The sequence below is a fragment of the Podospora pseudoanserina genome, chromosome 2, assembly GCF_035222485.1.
Source record: "Podospora pseudoanserina strain CBS 124.78 chromosome 2, whole genome shotgun sequence".
Taxonomy (NCBI): Eukaryota; Fungi; Ascomycota; class Sordariomycetes; order Sordariales; family Podosporaceae; genus Podospora; species Podospora pseudoanserina.
This window is the reverse complement of record NC_085921.1, coordinates 3,383,085-3,400,042: the sequence shown is the minus strand read 5'-3', so window position 1 is coordinate 3,400,042 and position 16,958 is coordinate 3,383,085. Positions and strand designations below refer to the sequence as shown.

General features: G+C 52.4%; 8 protein-coding genes across 8 annotated transcripts; 4 read left to right on the top strand and 4 right to left on the bottom strand.

Annotated features, from left to right (window-relative positions):
* Positions 1-402: 402 nt before the first annotated feature.
* On the bottom strand, positions 403-1,025 carry SMD3 (small nuclear ribonucleoprotein Sm D3; the record flags this gene model as incomplete). Its single annotated transcript, XM_062944611.1, has 2 exons — positions 772-1,025; positions 403-711 (listed from the first exon to the last, which is right to left on the bottom strand). Exons 1-2 carry the CDS (start codon positions 817-819, stop codon positions 403-405), a joined length of 357 nt encoding a protein of 118 aa, XP_062803456.1. The 5' UTR covers positions 820-1,025.
* A 318-nt stretch (positions 1,026-1,343) lies between these two features.
* On the bottom strand, positions 1,344-2,360 carry QC764_0040390 (uncharacterized protein; the record flags this gene model as incomplete). Its single annotated transcript, XM_062940285.1, has 4 exons — positions 1,344-1,633; positions 1,666-1,773; positions 1,823-1,830; positions 1,873-2,360. 4 exons carry the CDS (start codon positions 2,358-2,360, stop codon positions 1,344-1,346), a joined length of 894 nt encoding a protein of 297 aa, XP_062803455.1.
* Positions 2,361-3,977: 1,617 nt separating this feature from the next.
* QC764_209030 (uncharacterized protein) lies at positions 3,978-4,476 on the top strand (the record flags this gene model as incomplete). Its single annotated transcript, XM_062944610.1, has 2 exons — positions 3,978-4,244; positions 4,300-4,476. Exons 1-2 carry the CDS (start codon positions 4,059-4,061, stop codon positions 4,474-4,476), a joined length of 363 nt encoding a protein of 120 aa, XP_062803454.1. The 5' UTR covers positions 3,978-4,058.
* Positions 4,477-4,538: 62 nt separating this feature from the next.
* On the bottom strand, positions 4,539-5,147 carry QC764_209025 (uncharacterized protein; the record flags this gene model as incomplete). The annotated part of the gene is made up of 1 exon (XM_062944609.1): positions 4,539-5,147. The coding sequence occupies one exon, from the start codon at positions 5,145-5,147 to the stop codon at positions 4,539-4,541; it is 609 nt and encodes a 202-aa protein (XP_062803453.1).
* Positions 5,148-5,358: 211 nt separating this feature from the next.
* ndk1 (nucleoside diphosphate kinase Ndk1) lies at positions 5,359-7,004 on the bottom strand. Its single transcript, XM_062944608.1, has 5 exons — positions 6,295-7,004; positions 6,110-6,140; positions 6,009-6,052; positions 5,834-5,937; positions 5,359-5,769 (listed from the first exon to the last, which is right to left on the bottom strand). Exons 1-5 carry the CDS (start codon positions 6,615-6,617, stop codon positions 5,504-5,506), a joined length of 768 nt encoding a protein of 255 aa, XP_062803452.1. The 5' UTR covers positions 6,618-7,004; the 3' UTR covers positions 5,359-5,503.
* Positions 6,596-10,720, top strand: ROT2 (glucosidase II). Its single transcript, XM_062944607.1, has 2 exons — positions 6,596-7,318; positions 7,389-10,720. Exons 1-2 carry the CDS (start codon positions 7,234-7,236, stop codon positions 10,289-10,291), a joined length of 2,988 nt encoding a protein of 995 aa, XP_062803451.1. The 5' UTR covers positions 6,596-7,233; the 3' UTR covers positions 10,292-10,720.
* Positions 10,721-12,011: 1,291 nt separating this feature from the next.
* On the top strand, positions 12,012-12,626 carry QC764_208760 (uncharacterized protein; the record flags this gene model as incomplete). Its single annotated transcript, XM_062944585.1, has 1 exon — positions 12,012-12,626. The coding sequence occupies one exon, from the start codon at positions 12,012-12,014 to the stop codon at positions 12,624-12,626; it is 615 nt and encodes a 204-aa protein (XP_062803450.1).
* Positions 12,627-13,344: 718 nt separating this feature from the next.
* Positions 13,345-15,381, top strand: QC764_208770 (uncharacterized protein; the record flags this gene model as incomplete). The annotated part of the gene is made up of 1 exon (XM_062944586.1): positions 13,345-15,381. One exon carries the CDS (start codon positions 13,345-13,347, stop codon positions 15,379-15,381), a length of 2,037 nt encoding a protein of 678 aa, XP_062803449.1.
* Between the last annotated feature and the right edge of the window lie 1,577 nt (positions 15,382-16,958).

Here is a 16,958-nt window from a genome sequence, read left to right as displayed (position 1 = left end):
AGGATTGCCTGGCTAAAGAGGGTTGATTGATGCCTGGAGGGACGCTAAAATGAGATGTATATAGTACTGCTGTATGATATGTTTTGTCTGATGTCTGCTCGACAGTAGTGAAAAGGTCGAGTTGAAATTTGGGTTCACATTGACCATTAATTACACGCTGCCCAAGAAATGGACCATGTGACGTTTGTCCTTTTGGTTTATTTATTTTTTATTTTTTTTTTTTTGGTGTTTTTGAGCCCAGAATAAATCCGCGCCACAACAGCTTTCATTTTCTGTCTTCTCCGCTGTCCATGTTTTAAAAAAATTCCCTAAACGCCAAACCAAACAATCCATCCATAAACCCAGCCACACGCGAATCTTTCTCCCCTTCCACATCTCTTCTTCCCATCGCGTTCCCAGTTTTTACCTCCCCCCCCTAGGCGGCCCCCCGCTCGCCCTAGCCCTACTAACCGTCGCCCTCCCCCTCGCCAATCCGACACCCCTCCCCCTGACGTTCCTGCTCCTGAACATGGGCGCGTTGCGGAGCATGTCGGGCACGATGAAGAACCGGACGTGAGATCCCCGGATGTAGACCTGCTCGAGGTGGGAGACGCGGCCGTCGCGGGCCGTGACGGTGATGTCCTTGAGCTGGACGTTCATATTGTCCTCTGCCTCGATGAGCTTGCCGCGGTAGGTTTGGCCGGAGGTTATTTCCAGTGTTACGATATGGCCCTACCCAAACAGACAGATTAGCATGATGATTGGGAGGGGGGAGGGAGGGGAAGAACTGACTTGGGCCTCGTTGAGGAGTTTGATGGGGATGCCGATTGTGGAGGTCATTTTTGGTGTTGATATGGCGTTTGGTTCGGATGTGATAGTAAGTGCGCGGACAGGCAGAGGTGGAAATAGTCAGATTTGGCCGTCGCGAATATCGGTGGTGGTGGTGAATTGTCGTCGATGGGAAGCTTGTCGCGTTGAACAAGCAAGCGTCGCAGTTGGCGCGGTGGAGCTTGTTGAATTTCCCAGAATTTCAGCCTTGCCTAGCTGGCCCCACTTTAATGCTTGAGGATGGGCTTCCACTTTCAGCCTCACCCACGGCAGATTTACTTTTTAACGGCACACAGTTCATTGCAACACAGATATATGCATAAAAGCTGCTTAACTCAGGCAATCCGCCGTTGTAATCTCCATTGGCCATCGTGCAACCCGTATTCTACAAAACTCATCATCTATCCATGCCTCCTGGGTATGTCCATGCCCCTGATCCATCCCCCAAAAACAAACACTCAAACAAACCCCTGCAAAAACCTGTCCCAAATCTCCCCAAACCTCCCCTTCTCCATAATATAGCAACAGCAAACCTCTCATCCTTCTCCCCTCGCCTCCATCCCCTTCTTGGCCTGCTCCGTCTTCAACCTCTCCAACACCCTCCAATCAAAGATGGGGATATATTCATGCTCATCCAAGCCTCGTTTCCTCAACTCGAGCGATGTAATGACGTCAAAAAAGGCCTGAGTAGCCTCACGTCGCTGGGCCTCAACCAACGCCAGTCTTTTTGTCGAGGCGAACCGTTTCTCCTTCCAGCTATTGGCATCTATGACAGGCTCATGGATTCCATGGCTTCTGAGTAAATCCCCAACATACGGAAAGTTGGCTATGCAAGGAGACAGCAGGACTGAAAAGGACAATAGCCCGCATGAGGCCTCAATTGATCGTGTCCTATTTGCAGAGTATTCTCGTCGTGAGCGTCCTGGGAGAGTACATCACGGTCGCGGTCGCGGTCGATGCCTTCGTCTGAACACTGTTAGAAACCAATCATTTCGACTATGGTTCATGTTCTTACCTGCTGCACTATCATACCCCTGTGAACGGCCTGCAGTCTATGAGGCTGACAAAGACAAGGGGGCGCTCAAAGTGGCAGCGCCGATTGGGACGCGGCGGTCAACTCGAGGCGAGACATCACCCCGGGGGCCTGGGGACATGGTGTTCCGAGACGATACCAAGGACCGCTGAGAGTTGGTTGCGGTGGACTGGCTCGAAGACTCGATTCCTTGAAGATTGGCGATCCAAGTGAAAATCTCTTGAGTGCCCTCAGGGGTTGTCATGTTCCTGGCCTCTTCTGCTAATTCTTGCAGCTGTTGAAAAGAGATTGTGTCGTGGAAGGTTCTGTCCCAGTGTACTTTGGTGGCGACAGGAAACCTTGGGCTCCAGAAACCAGTGTCCCCCTCTTTGTCAAAAGAAAAACAGCGGAGGTCCACGACGGGTAGCGTGGGGAAAATAAAAACCGGTCGTCGCCCCTCATCGATGCCTGGCTCGGTCCGCAAGTCAATCGGACAGTTGTCGTCCACCGATACGCATTCCGGGTTGGCATAAGCCACCATCGTGGCCAGTTGTGTTGTATCGAGTTCAACCACCTTGGTCACCACAAACTTTGGCTTTTGCCAAACCGTCCAACCTCCTCCCTGTTTTTCCAAGCAACCCACATAGAATTGTGCCCACTTGAGGTGAGGAATGTTGTAGTTCTGGCTTTTGCAGCGTCATACCGGGCACCAACTATTGCAAAGGCCCCAATGTCTCCAAAGTTGCCGATGTATTCCTTCTTTAGCTTGATGGCACAGCATCTATAGGGTCTTCGCATGCTGTCAAAGTCGAAGTAGGGGCCATCTGACTTGAGGACAAGCCCCTCTCCCTTGGCCGTGATACACTCGGCAAAAGCACGGCGCAGGTCCGATTTGGCTGCACGCCTGTCACAGTCGATAAGAATATGTTTGACCAGGGCCGAGTGGCTTGGGATGATCGTAATGATTTCCTTGAGCTTTTGGAACCTCGATGAATTTTGACTGAAAATAATGATGTGTCGTCAAGCATGCGGACGTCATAGTAGACAATCATGAGGTGTTCCCAGGAATGTGTCCTACAAATGTCAGCACAAACCCCGACAAAGAGGAGGTCGGTGAGAAGCATACTGTGAATCCTGTGCAGTTCCAATGAAGGTCCCAGATCTGAAAATGTGCTTTCTGATCTTGTGAAAGTTGAGAATTCTATGTTCCTGCGAAATGTTAGTGATGACGTGTGTGTAAGCACGGAAGCAAAACTACCTTGCCACTGTAAACGGCAAGTTCCCCTTCCAAGATGCACCCCTTTGTGATAGGGCATGTGGGCTGGCCTATTTGTAGGGAATCCCCGATGGCACTGTCGTTCATGTTAGCCCATGTTGAACTCTGCAAAACGACAACTTACTCATGCAGCTTAGAGTGATCCCGCGTGGAGTCTTTTCCGCTCTTCGAGAGATCTGTGTGCAATCCTTCCCCTTGCTGAGGTCAATGTGAATCTGGCAGTATTCGCCATCCAGCTTTCTCAGAACTAATCCTCCCGTGCACCATGTCCAAGCAGTGCTTTATACTCCTCCCTTTGATCCACGTCTGCCAGCCAATCTTGACTCCCAACCTCGGCTTCAGATGCTGCGCCAGCTCATTTCTCCCAGTTACTGTCCGTTCCCTCCTCTGTTTATTCAGGATAACCCCGGCAACAGCGCTGTCGTCCTGGACCTTCAGAATGGCCGGTAACAAAGGATGTATACATTTATAGGTAGGGGGTGGTGAGTATCATGCTGAAGTGAAGTCGGAATGACATGTATCGAATCAGTTGTTTGTTTGTTAGTAAACACGCCAGTCGTCAAGTCGCTGGAGCTATATCCTTGAAGTTCTCCCTCAAGTAGGCAGAAGCAGAAGGATCGAGAGCAGGTTGCTCAGCACTGGCAGGCTCCAATTGTCTGTCCTAATTCACTTCTGTCACAACTCGAACAGAGGGAGGGTAGGCACGGGTCGCGTTGGTTGTACAATTGGATGAATGGCTTGGCGTGCGGCACGTGGGCACGTGAAGACGTGAAAGAGAACCGTGTGAGAGAGTTGGTATGACGTAGTTCATACTGTATGTCTATATTCACTTGCTCACCCAAAGACCGTATGAACTGGCACTGGTATCGTTCAAGCACTGTCCACCTTCAACCTTCACGACCAGGGCAACCCTTTCAACAACTACTCCTCACGAGATCAGGTGGATGATATCAGGTCAAGATAATGACCCCGTTCTACCATGCCTTGATCCGAACTCACCACATCACCTCCCGCAAAAAGGTTGCCCACCTCCGCAAAGCAGCTCGTGAGTTCGAGGTCTATGCTCTCCTCCGAAGCGGTGGTTGTCCAGGCATCATGTACTGCAAGGGCAGCGAACAAGGTGTGAAGTCCTGGGTGGGAACTGTCCAGGTAAGGCCCCCTTATTCCCCTTCTCTTCTAACCCACCAACTCATCAATACCCAAGAGACTCCGCTACAAAGACTTCCACCTAGCCTCCAAACCATCCCTTACACTATCCCCCGAAAACCAATCCCAAGAACCCACCGGCCTCTTTGAACTCTCCGCAATCAACGACTTTGCCTCAGCCATGGAATCCCGCGGCATAACCACCTGGTGGAGAAAAGCAATGGACTTTACCTAACCCTTCACCTTGCCCACCCATGTGACCATCTAAAAGCAAACAACATCCCAACCCATCCTCCCTCAACCCCCCCTCTTGAAAACCCCCCCCCACCTCCCAATCCCTCTGGCCAACCAAGGCGTCCCCCACAAACTAACCCCAATCCTTACCGGCAACAAAAACTTGCAAACCGCCCACGCCACACCAACCTCCATCACCAGCTTATACCTCCCATTCTCCCTCCAATGCTCCATTATTCCCCCCTTTTCCCCTTCATCCCCCTCCGATCCCCCCTCCCCCTCATCTAACCACCCCTTTCTCCTAGCATACCTCTCGAAAATCCCCACCCCCTCCTTAACAGTCTCACTTTCCCCTAACCACCCCACCGGCAGCCAGTTCCCATAGTGAAACACCCCAACCAGCCCAACCAAAGGCACAATGGCAGTAATCTCATGCAGTATCAAAAACGCGACCACGTGCGTAGTGGGCGCGGACCGCAAAGAGGCGGTGTATTTTTGCAAGGGGCGTGGCAGTCTGGACAGAATCTTTTCTGCGCGGGAGAGTTTGGCTGACGACTGCGGTGGTGGAGGTGGGGAAAAGGTGCTGCTGTTTCGAGGTCGTGCGACTCCTCTGAGTTGGATTGGTCGGCGGGGCTGCCGGAGGAGGGATTGGAAAAGTGGTGGGGGGCGCATCGTTACGGCCAAGGGGGAATTGGGTTAGAGTTGAGAGGTTGACTGTCCTGGTTCGGTGGTTGGTTGTTGAAAAGTGCGATTTGTAGGCTGGTTTTGGAAAAGAGAGCTTGTGATAATCCCAAAGCTACCAAGTCGCCAGAGGCAAAGGGTTAGGGTTGGTTGTCACCATTCTCGAAAGACAACGCTCAACAATTCAAAGACAAGACACAAGCATTGGCAAAACGTGTGAACAACTCAAATCGGTCTCTAATTTCCAGAGCTCTAACGCGCTACATATAATCAAGAGGACCAGTCAAATTGCCCTTGCCGCAGATACGGGCAAGCAGCAGTTTCTATCTCAGAAACGAACCGCTTAATTAGGCCTTCTCGTAGACCCAGTCAAAGGCAGCAGCCTTGTAGCTGTTGAGCTCCTCAGGCTTGAACCAGAGGGCAATCTCCTTCTTGGCGTTCTCGACAGAGTCGGAGCCGTGGCAGACGTTGCGGCCGACATCGATGGCGAAGTCACCGCGGATGGTGCCAGGAGCGGAGGCAAGGGGGTTGGTGGCACCGAGGAGGACACGGCCGGTCTTGACGGCGTCACGGCCCTCCCAGACCATGGCGGCAATGGGGCCGGAGGACATGTCTGTTGGAGGGGTAGCGGTCAGCAGCTGGGGGTGCAGCAGTAGGCATCGCAGGGTGTCACATACACTTGATGAGACCAGGGAAGAAGGGCTTGTCCTTGAGGTCCTCGTAGTGCTTCTGGAGGTGCTCCTCGCCGGGGGTGACGAGCTTCAGGGCAACGAGCTTGTAGCTGCGTGTGATGTTTGTCAGCAGATGGCCAGAGCTGGAGAGAGCTTCAAGCTTGGGGTGGAGTTCACGTACCCACGGTTCTCGAAGCGAGAGATGATGGGACCAACGAGGCCACGCTACACCGATTATCAGTATCAAACATGGTCGACAAGCTGTGCCGTGCTCTCGCGTACCTGGACGCCATCGGGCTTGATAGCAATGAAGCTGTTTCACCGTCAGTTCATGAGAATGCGAAATGGCGGGGTAGAATCAGGACGAGAAAATAAGGATGGCGGGGTAATCGAGGGGCAAGCCAAGGCGAAAAAAGCAGGGCGATGGGTGCTCAGAAAGAGGCAAAAGCTGGGGGGGAAAGACTTACGTCTGCTCGGTGGACATTTTGGCTGGTTCTTGAGAGTCTGCTGGAGAATTGACAAGAAGTGGTGGAGGAGGAGAGGAGGAAGAGGGAAAAAAGGAATTTTGTTCAGAAGCCGCTGGAGCCCGAACAGCTGAGGAGGCTCGGGACGAGGTGGGGTCGAAGCCGTCAGAAAAGACCACAGCCGTTAACACAACGACCCACATTAGGAGGACATAGAATGCAGGAGACTCGTTCCCAAACACGCCCCGACACCTCGCCAGCCAACCACCGCCGCCGCCATCTCGCTGCTGCTGTCGTCTCGGAACAGCTGTGTCTGTACTCGGCATGACGGGTCGAATCAGAGGCACCCGATCTTTCTGAGAGCTCGAGGCGGTCGGGCAACTAGGTAGCTATCGTCGGGATGCTTGAAGGTGGCTTGTTGATAGGGGGTGGTCTGGAAGATAGCCAACGAAACAGCAATGGTTATTGACGAGGTTCAGTCTCCAATAACGAAAAGAATACAGCACGTCCGGCTTGTTGATGTCTTCAACGATGTACAGCCTATATCTTGGAGCCCAATCGCGAGAATGTCCACCAGCGCTGGCTAAAGTCATCATTCAGGGTTAGGTACGGCCAGGGTGCCAGGCAATGTGCCACTTGGCAGCAGGGTTGGCTATGGGCGGAGCGCCAGCAGGGGCCCGGTCCCTCTCTCAGGAGAAAGGTGGCCAATCCAGATTGGGAGCTTTGAAGCAGTTGTCAACTCAAAACATCCCAACATTGAACCTGGGGCAGAAGCCATCGCATTTTTATTTTATTTTTCTTTGCTGCATTTCGGAGGATTACCGGATGCACAAAGTGAGGGCTTGAAGGCCATCTCACTCCTTTCTATCGCGTTTGCTCTTTGTTTTTCCAGCACACCGAGAGTGCCTTGCGACAGCGCCTTGAGCGTCGCTAGCCGCTGCCATGCACCTCTCAGGCCCGCTGTCCGGGAGGTGGACAGCTTATCTTGGGCTGATATCTACACTTTCTGGCGTCATTACACCAGCAGGTAGGGAACTGAGGTGGTCTTGGGTATCTAGATTCTCTGGAACATTGTGATTAACCTCTTTCTGTATCAGTTGCCGTCAAGGAACATGACTTCAAAAAGTGCGCCCAGTCGGGCTTCTGCTCGCGAAACCGAGCGCTTGCTGACCATGTCCTCTCCACCAACTCGTGGTCGTCTCCATACTCTATCCTTCCCGAATCCGGGTCCTTCAAGGACGGACAGTACCAAGCTGTCGTATTGAAGACTATCAACGACAATGGCGACACCGTCCGGCTTCCATTGACCGTTTCCTTCCTCGAATCCGGCACCGCTCGAGTTACAATTGATGAAGAGAAGAGGCAAAAGGGCGAGATCGAACTGCGCCATGACAGCAAGGCCCGGAAGGAGCGATACAATGAAGCCGAGAAATGGGTTATTGTTGGAGGGCTAACACTTGACAAGGAAGCCAAGGTGGATTTCGAAGACAAGTCACAGCTCACTGTCAAGTACGGACCTACCTCCAACTTCGAAGCCGTCATCAAGTTCGCTCCCTTTGGAATCGATTTTAAGCGCGATGGAGTCAGCCAGATCAAGTTCAACGACCAGGGGCTGCTGAACGTGGAGCACTGGAGGCCCAAGATTGAGAAGCCAGCGGTTGAGAACAAGGACACCTCCGAGGGCGAGCAGAACCAGGAGGACAAGGAAGAGGAGAAGAAGGAGGAGGAGGAGGAACCCAAGGGCGAGGACGAGAGCACCTGGTGGGACGAGTCCTTTGGCAGCAACACCGATTCGAAGCCTCGTGGCCCCGAAAGTGTTGGCCTCGATATCACCTTCTCGGGCTTCGAGCATGTCTACGGCATTCCTTCTCACACCGGCCCTCTGTCACTGAAGACCACTCGCGGCGGGGATGGCAGCTACAGCGAGCCCTACAGGCTCTACAACGCCGACGTTTTCGAGTACATTCTTGACAGCCCGATGACGCTTTATGGCTCCATTCCTTTCATGCAGGCCCACCGCAAGGGCTCCAGCGTTGGTGTTTTCTGGCTCAATGCTGCCGAGACCTGGGTCGATATCACCAAGGGCAAGGACTCCAAGAACCCCCTGTCTCTTGGTATTGGCTCCAAAACCAGCACCCACACTCACTGGTTCTCGGAAAGTGGTCTTCTGGACGTCTTTGTTTTCCTGGGCCCTACCCCCAAGGATCTTACCGCCAAATATGGCGAGCTCACCGGCACCACCACCATGCCTCAGGAGTTTGCCCTCGGTTACCATCAGTGCCGCTGGAACTACGTCTCGGACGAGGATGTCAAGGATGTCGACCGCAAAATGGACAAGTTCAAGATGCCCTATGATGTCATTTGGCTCGATATTGAGTACACGGATGATAAGAAGTACTTCACCTGGGATGAGCATAGCTTCAGGGACCCCATCGGCATGGGCAAGCAGTTGGAGAGCCACGGTCGCCAGCTGGTCACTATCATCGACCCTCATATCAAGAACACTGACAACTACCCCGTCGTTGCCGAGCTCAAGTCCAAGGACTTGGCTGTCAAGAACAAGGATGGCAACATCTTTGAGGGCTGGTGCTGGCCAGGCAGCTCCCACTGGATTGATGCTTTCAAGCCTGCCGCCCGTGAGTGGTGGGCTACCCTCTTCAAGTATGCCTCGTTCAAAGGCTCCATGGAGAACACCTGGATTTGGAACGACATGAATGAGCCTTCGGTCTTTAACGGTCCCGAGACGACCATGCCCAAGGACAACCTTCATGATGGCAACTGGGAGCATCGTGATGTCCACAACCTTAACGGCATGACCTTCCACAACGCCACACACCATGCTCTCAAAACCCGCAAGCCTGGCGAGCTCCGCCGTCCATTTGTCCTCACCCGCGCCTTCTTTGCCGGCTCTCAGCGCATCGGTGCCATGTGGACCGGTGACAACACTGCTGAGTGGGGCCATCTCAAAGAATCCGTCCCCATGATTTTGTCCCAAAACATCGCCGGCTTCCCCTTCTCCGGCGCTGACGTCGGTGGCTTCTTCGGCAACCCTGACAAGCAGCTCTTGACTCGTTGGTACCAGGCCGGTGCTTTCTACCCCTTCTTCCGCGGCCATGCTCACATTGATGCCCGCCGCCGCGAGCCTTACCTCATGGGGGAGCCGTACAACACCATCATCGCTGGTGCCCTCCGCCTTCGTTACAGCCTTTTGCCATCATGGTACACTGCCTTCCACCAAGCCCACGTCGACGGCACTCCCATCGTCAAGCCGCTGTACTACACTCACCCTGACGAAGAGGCCGGTTTCCCCATCGACAACCAATTCTTCGTCGGCAACACCGGCCTTCTCGTCAAGCCTGTTACCGAGGAGAACAAGGAGACTCAGGACATCTTCATCCCTGACAACGAAGTCTACTACGATTACTTTACTTACAATGTCGTTGCCTCTGGCAAGGCCGGGAAGACGGTCACGGTTGCCGCTCCGCTGGAGAAGCTCCCCCTTCTGATGCGTGGTGGCCATATCTTCCCCCGCCGTGACATTCCCCGCCGCTCTTCGCAGCTCCAGAAGTGGGATGACTACACTTTGGTGTTGACCATTCCCAAGGACGGAAAGCACGCGGAGGGCGAGTTGTACGTGGATGACGGCGACTCTTATGACTTTGAACAGGGGCAGTACATCAACCGCAGGTTTGTTTACGATGGCGCCGCCAAGACCATCACGTCGGTTGATAAGGAGGGCAGGGACACCAAGAGCGTCAAGCAAGGGGAGTGGCTCAAGAAGTACAATGGGGTGAGGGTGGACAAGATCGTGGTTGTGGGGGCGGAGGAGAAGGTGTGGGGGAAGAAGACCGAGGTGGATGTTGTTGATGAGAGCGGGAAGGGGGCGTGGAAGGCAAAGGTGGAGTTTACTCCTGCTGACAAGGCCGCCGGGAGGGCGAGCTTTGCGGTTATCAAGAGGGTGGGTGCGAGCATTGGGAGTGATTGGAAGGTTGAGCTCTAAGCTCTGAAGGGCTTTGGTATATGTTTTGTGTTGCGAGACAAAAAGAAAGCGTTGGCATCAGCTGAACTTGTGGATACTGCTTTGATGCTGCTGTTTTATCTAGCTTTGCTTATACATTGCATGACGTTGTACGACAGGAGACTGTTTTGTTGTGTTGTGTTTATTTGTTTGCATCACAAAGACAGGTTTTATGCTCTTACACATGCACAGCCTTTGGGGGAGGAAGAGGAGGAGGAGGGGAGAACCTTGTGCGAGGAACGGAGGCTTTCTCGCGTCCTTTCGGTTTCTCGGGGGTGTTTTTGTACAATGTGTTGGCGTGGCCCTTTTTGCCTTTGGATATTGTAGCCGGTGGTCATCATCGGGGCTTCTCAGCTCACCGTACACCGGACCCTTCTCTCACCGAATGAAGCTCGGGGAATGGAAGAACATACGAAGTTTGACACGAGCGGCACGAGCGGTAAGCCGGCTAGAAAAGACGGTACCTTGCATGAAGACAGCCCGTGTATATACAACGGGCGCCGCGTAGCTGCAGCCTGCACGTTACGCGGGTCGCACAAGACATGCAGCAGCACACGCGATTTTTGGGGTGACGGGGGGAGGGAGAGACTAGAAAACTGATTTGGAAAAAAGTGGCTTGCTTTTACGCGCCTTTTGTTTTATATATATATATATATATATATATATATATTTTAAAAAAAAAACAAATCTTTCTAGAAAACGAAAAGACTTCGTATTGGCAAAAGACCGACAGGACGAGATTGTAGCACGGCTTTTTACCGAGCCATGCACAGAGTGAGGGTTAATTGATTACTGGGTGAGAGCGTTGATCAAGAGCACAGCTAGTGTTGTGCCACGCCGTTTGTGCCTGCTGCGCCGTTGGATACCAGGCTACGACTTAGAAAACGGCACTACCAAGGATCGGAGAATTTGGGCTTGGGGGAGTGGCAGAGGAGGGGGAGGGAGGGCCAATTGATGGGTTTGAACGATTTTGCCAGCGAGGTTTTACCATAACCAATGGAACAAAGAAAACGGGCAGTGTGTTGGGTTCGGTTGATTGGTAGGTTTGCTGCTGTGTTTGGAATTGATTGTCGCCCTTTTGGCGGGGAATAAAAAAAGGGGGGAATGTGGTACCCTATAAAAGGGGGAGGGGGGCGAACCATGACATGCACCCCTCCCTGGTTGTTGTACCAAAGAGGAAGATCTGCAAGGCACCCACATCCGAGAGATCCTTTTTTCCGTTTTGTTTAAAGGGATTTTCGCCTGTCGTATTTTTTTTCTTTTTCCCTTTGAACTTTGGAAAAAAGATTTGTGTTTTCTGTTTTCTTGTTGGTAGTTTTTGGTTATTTACTTTCCAAGGGGGCGGCGCATCATCACTCGTTTGACTCGCATCATCACTCACCACTTACACCCACCAACAGTCAACACACACCAAACAACTGACACCATACTTATCCTTCCCTCAAAATGAAGTCCACCACCCTCCTCACAACCCTCTCCCTCGCCTCAACGGCCCTCTCCACCGCCATCCCCCTCCCCATCCGCACTAACACCCGCCCCATCCGCCTCCTCCACAAGCCGCCCCTCTCCCCTCCCTCCCAAGGCGCCCGTATCCTCTCCTCCCAGTCAGAAGAATCAACCCTCGGCGGCGCCCATCTCCCCTCCCCCCCCCTCAGGAAAAGTAGCCTCCGTCACCGCCACCTTTACAATCCCCCACGCCTCCATGCCCGTCACCGGCCCAACAGCGAACAACACCGTAGGCCTGTACGCAGCCTCCTTCCACATCGGCATCGACTCGTTTTCGGGTCTCTGTCCCAACAATAGGTTCATCCGTGCGGGGGTGGATATCTTTTGGGATGGGACCATAGGCGGGGAGCAGACTCCTTGGGTGTGGTACCAGTCTTCACCTGCTGATGAGGACGGGATGGGTTTTGGGAATTTCTCTGCAAAGGCGGGGGATGTGGTGCGGTTCGTGGTTACGGGGAGCGAGGTGAAGGTTGAGAATTATGGGAATGTGACCTGCACTAAGGGGTTGAAGGCTAGGCAGGTTGGGGTTCAGAGGGTGGATGGGGGTGGGCTTTGCGGGGGGGAGGCGGCGTGGGCGGTGGAGGATTTTCCGCTGGCGGGGATGCCGGATTTTCCTGTTGCGTTGGCGGATTTTGGGGGGGTGGTTTTCAAAAATCTGGAGGTTGGGTTTGGGAATGGGACGGTGGTGAGGAATGCGGAGGGGGCGGGGGTGAGGGATGTGAGGTTGGCTGCTCAGGGGGGACGGTTGACGGATTGTGTGGTTGGGGAGGGGGGGGGGAGTGTTAGGTGTGACAGGGTTGTGGGGGAGTGAAGCTGGACATGGGGTTTAATAGGGGAGGGGAGGTGGCCGGTTATGTTTGTGGGCGAGAATAAAAGAAATTGTGATGTAGGAGTAATGGTGAGGGGGGGAAGTTGACATTCAAAGACAGCTGATAGGCCTTTAAAGATAATGGATGGGTCTTTTCTTCTATGTTATATTCTACATTGCTTGGTTCACAAGGTGGGATTTTAGCACAAAGGTTCTGGTGTATCACGAAAGAACTGTGAATGATGAACATGAACACGGAAAGAAACATCAGACAGGAGACTGGTATATAGGTAGACCGTGCATCCATCCCTATCTCGGTGCTTGCCCCCATCTCAAGCATTCCGAGGCCATCTTCTTCCCAGTCACAGGCAATGCGTTGACGTGCCCGCCATCGCTGACATGTCAACCGACGTGGTGAGCTTAGAGAGAAGTCAACCAGGTGGTGAGCAAAAGGCTGAGACCTTTTTTTTCCCTGCTCTACGTTAACTATCACGGTTTTACAAGGGGAGTCCTGCATACCTAAAAGAGGTAGGTAGCAGCTACAACAACACCTTGGCAAGGTCTTTCTGGCTTTACACTCTTGCGAGATCTCTAATTGGTTTAACTGCCTCTCAGGCACCAACACACACCAAAAATCCTTGGCTCCTCCGTGTCACAATGCCAACCTGGCCTTTTTTCCACAGTTCAGAAATTTGACATTGGCGACATTCCACTTTAGCAAATGGCTAATCACCTCTGTCGACCGTGCCAAAAGCTCAGTTTCGACAAATTGCAGAGTACCCAGCCCGAAGACCTCTCCGACGAAGATGGGCGACTGATCAAGCGGACTTTGTCCCCGGACTTGATCGAGAGCTGCGATTTATGCAACTTCTTTGCTCGGGCAGCTCGGTATTATACCGGGGACTGCAAGGAATATCTCAATGCGGACGGGGTGCCTGAGATATCTCTTCGCCTGGGCAGGTGGAGTCGGAGAACGCCGTGTCTTCGCGACGACCACGACCTGGTGATCCTCATTGAGAAACAAGATGCCGAGAAAGAAAAAGCAGGGAGCCGCTTGATAGAACCGGACCGGATTGACTACTCGTTATTGCGCGGTTGGTTTTCCAAATGTGAAGATGGCTACATGCGGGATTATTTCAAGTACGATATCGACAGCCTCCGTGTCATCGACTGCGGGGATGTTGGGGACGGAGAGCAAGAGCCAAGGTTGGTCTCATGGGCTTCAGTTGGCAAGCAGTTGGACGGTGATCCCCCAGAATATGTCGCCTTGAGCTACGTGTGGGGAGCAGCGCCAGGCGGGCTGCCTACTTTGGCGGTAAACTCGACCCTCCCTGGGCCCCTTCCAAAGGTCATCTCGGATGCCATTGTGGTGGTGAGGAATCTGGGGGGTCGTTACCTGTGGGTGGACCGGTACTGCATCCCACAGGGCGACAACGACGAGAGGGAAAGGCAGATCCATGCGATGGGACAGATTTACCAGTCGGCAAAGTTCACCATTATCGCCGCGGCTGGAGACGGGCCGGACCATGGACTGCCAGGCGTTACCACTACAAGACGTCTACCTCACCCCTTCATAAACATCCAAAATCACACTCTTACTCTCATTCCCCAGCCAGACGGATACATTCACCATACCAAATGGGCTACCCGCGGTTGGACCTTACAGGAGGGCTTTCTCTCCAGCCGGCGTCTGGTGTTTACCGATCACCAAGTCTTCTACGAGTGCCAGTGTATACAAGCTGTCGAGGCGCTTGTAGGTACATACTGGCACCCATACTCGTACTCATCAAGAGAGCTGTGGTTCCACGTGTTCGCAGGCGATACGAGCAAAAGAAAAGGGAGGGGCCGGCCGGGCTTCCATTACGTCGAGCAGCTGCACGGCTTTATTGAGAATTACATGACGCGGGATCTGACAGACGCCAACGACGGTCTTAATGCTTTCCGGGGTATTCTGCAGCACGCTGAACAAAACTGGCGAACACCAATCCATGAGGTTTGCGGACTGCCAATCTATGTCCCGGAATATCTGGGTACGCCAAACAACAATTCGGCCATTGCCGTCAGTCTCTCGTGGAAGATGAGTGATCTGAGGCGGCGACCCGAGTTTCCCAGCTGGACGTGGATCGGGTGGAGGTCGGTCAAGAGGACTGGAGGGGGGTCGTTTTATCTTGCTACGGATGAACGGTGGTATTCATCGGCGGATTCAAAACATTACATCACATCGGTGGATGTCGCTTTCCGCGATGGCCAGGTCATCCAGTGGTCCGACTTTGATGGCAGGGGAGACAGAGGGAAGGTCTTTGAGAAGTCGTCGATGCCGGGAATGTCTGAGCTACCACAGAGTTTGTTGGTGACAGGCTGGCTGTTCGATCTAACTGTTGTTGCGGTGGGTGATCCAGAGGACGGACTCGCCACGACTGAGTTCCACACTGTCGAGATCAGGGAGCAATATCGGCGGCCCATGTCTTTTGGAGTTGAGCGGGAGCACCTGATGCCGTTCTTTCCTGCCAACAGCGATGGCAACAGAAAATATACATTCACCTGTTTGCTACTAGCTGAAGTCGACAAGTCCAACGACCGAAGCACGCTTGTGTTCCTGGTCCTTCGCCCCGTTCTTCAGGCCGAAGCTTTAGTGCAGACATTTGAGCGGCTGGACTGCTGGACTCTGACATCAAGCACGCCCATCGTACAGGTTGACGGTACGATCATGAAGGCTGGGGATTGTGTATTCAAGAATGATGCTCTGGTTCTGCAATAGCCTTGGCATGGTCTTGTATGTAGCATCTTTGAGAAAGCATGGACGACCTTAGACTCCAGATATGTAGTCTGATTCAGAGCCTAACAATCACATACGACCATAGATAGCTGAAAGCTCGGGATCCCGTCCGCTCTCCCCTAGATAAACAGCTAATCGTTATTTTATCTTTGGGGGTGTTAGAAACGGTGGTTTCACTGTTAGTGCTTATTTTATGCCAAAAGTAAATTCCTCGCCGTATTCTCCGTTTGTTTCAAAACGGTACCTCCTCCGCCGCTCCTTACTTTATTTGATTATTCTTATGTAAAAGATTTCTGGTCCCCTCCTCTTTCTTTGCACCGCCTTCCTCTCCCCTCCTCTTTCTTTGCATCGCCTCCCTCTCCCTCCGCCTCCCCCTCCGCCTCCCTCTCCCTCCGCTTTCCTCTCCCCCTCCGCCTCCCCTCCGCCTCCCTCTCTCTCCGCCTCCTCCCTCTCCCTCCGCCTCCCTCTCCCTCCGCCTCCCTCTCCCTCCGCCTTCTTCTTTATTTTTCTCCACTACCTTCTCCGCCTACCCCTATCCCTTAGCTCATCTCCCTCCGCTCTCCTCAGTGTCACAGTTAAGCCAACAGGCAGGACGGACCGTGTGCGGGGCACAAGACGCACAGACAATCGCTAGTAGGACCAATCAGGGCAAGGCTACGCGATCATGGGCAACAGACTGGGAAGACACAGTGATCGCGGCAATACAACCAATAGGGAGTCATGGAGGATCATAGCGATCATTACGATCATTAAGAATGAGCGGAATAATCACCATGATCAGGGCTTAGCACGAGGTCTATATATACGGAGGAACTGGCTATGTAGATAGATAGTTCCGCAGTATGCAATTCAAGCTTGTATTCACGGTATCTAGTGTTTACATTGAGACATCTTATTGTGCACTGTTTAGCTACACCGAGCCACGATTATTTAGAAGTGCCTTCGACCAATATCCCTTTCAGAGGTTCTAGATAGGGGTTCGTCATACATTATATACTCACTTCAACTCTATCACGAATAAGTTAAAGGCGTCTTTTTACCACTATAGCCGGACCTAAGAATATTTAGATAGGAGGCGTCCCGCCTAGCCCAGGTAGCGAGGGACCTTCTACTAGCACTAGACCTGCACTCATTACTATAGAATAGGTCGTTAAACGCCTTAGGGAGCTTAAGGAAGAGGCTTAGTAGATCCGGGAGTAGATTATCGCTATTACGACCGCACTTAAGTTAACCATTAAGTTCCCGGTACTAGAGCGTTATAAAGGAAGAAAGGCAGAGCTTAGAGGATTCTTAATCTAGCTTAAAACCTATTTTCGTTATTACCTAAACCAGTTTATTAACGAAGAGTTAAAAGTAATCTTCGCGGTTACTAAACTTAAAAATAGGGCTCTTACGTAGTTTAAGCCTATCTTCGATAATTATTACGAGTAAAAGCCGGAGGATTAAAAGAAAATTACCGTAGAATACTTCGAAAGCTATCGTATCTTTAAGACTAAACTTAAAGAGGTATTTAAAGAGTACGATAAGGTAAGACGCGCGTAAAAGAGGTTTATAAACTT

Coding starts and splice junctions, on each gene's coding strand:
- ndk1 (XM_062944608.1), bottom strand. CDS start 6,617: ATGCCGAGTACAGACACAGCTGTTCCGAGACGACAGCAGCAGCGAGAT. Junction 5,938..6,008: donor TCTCGCTTCGAGAACCGTGG/GTACGTGAACTC, acceptor CATCACACGCAG/CTACAAGCTCGTTGCCCTGA. Junction 5,770..5,833: donor CTTCCCTGGTCTCATCAAGT/GTATGTGACACC, acceptor CCCCTCCAACAG/ACATGTCCTCCGGCCCCATT.
- ROT2 (XM_062944607.1), top strand. CDS start 7,234: ATGCACCTCTCAGGCCCGCTGTCCGGGAGGTGGACAGCTTATCTTGGG. Junction 7,319..7,388: donor TGGCGTCATTACACCAGCAG/GTAGGGAACTGA, acceptor TTTCTGTATCAG/TTGCCGTCAAGGAACATGAC.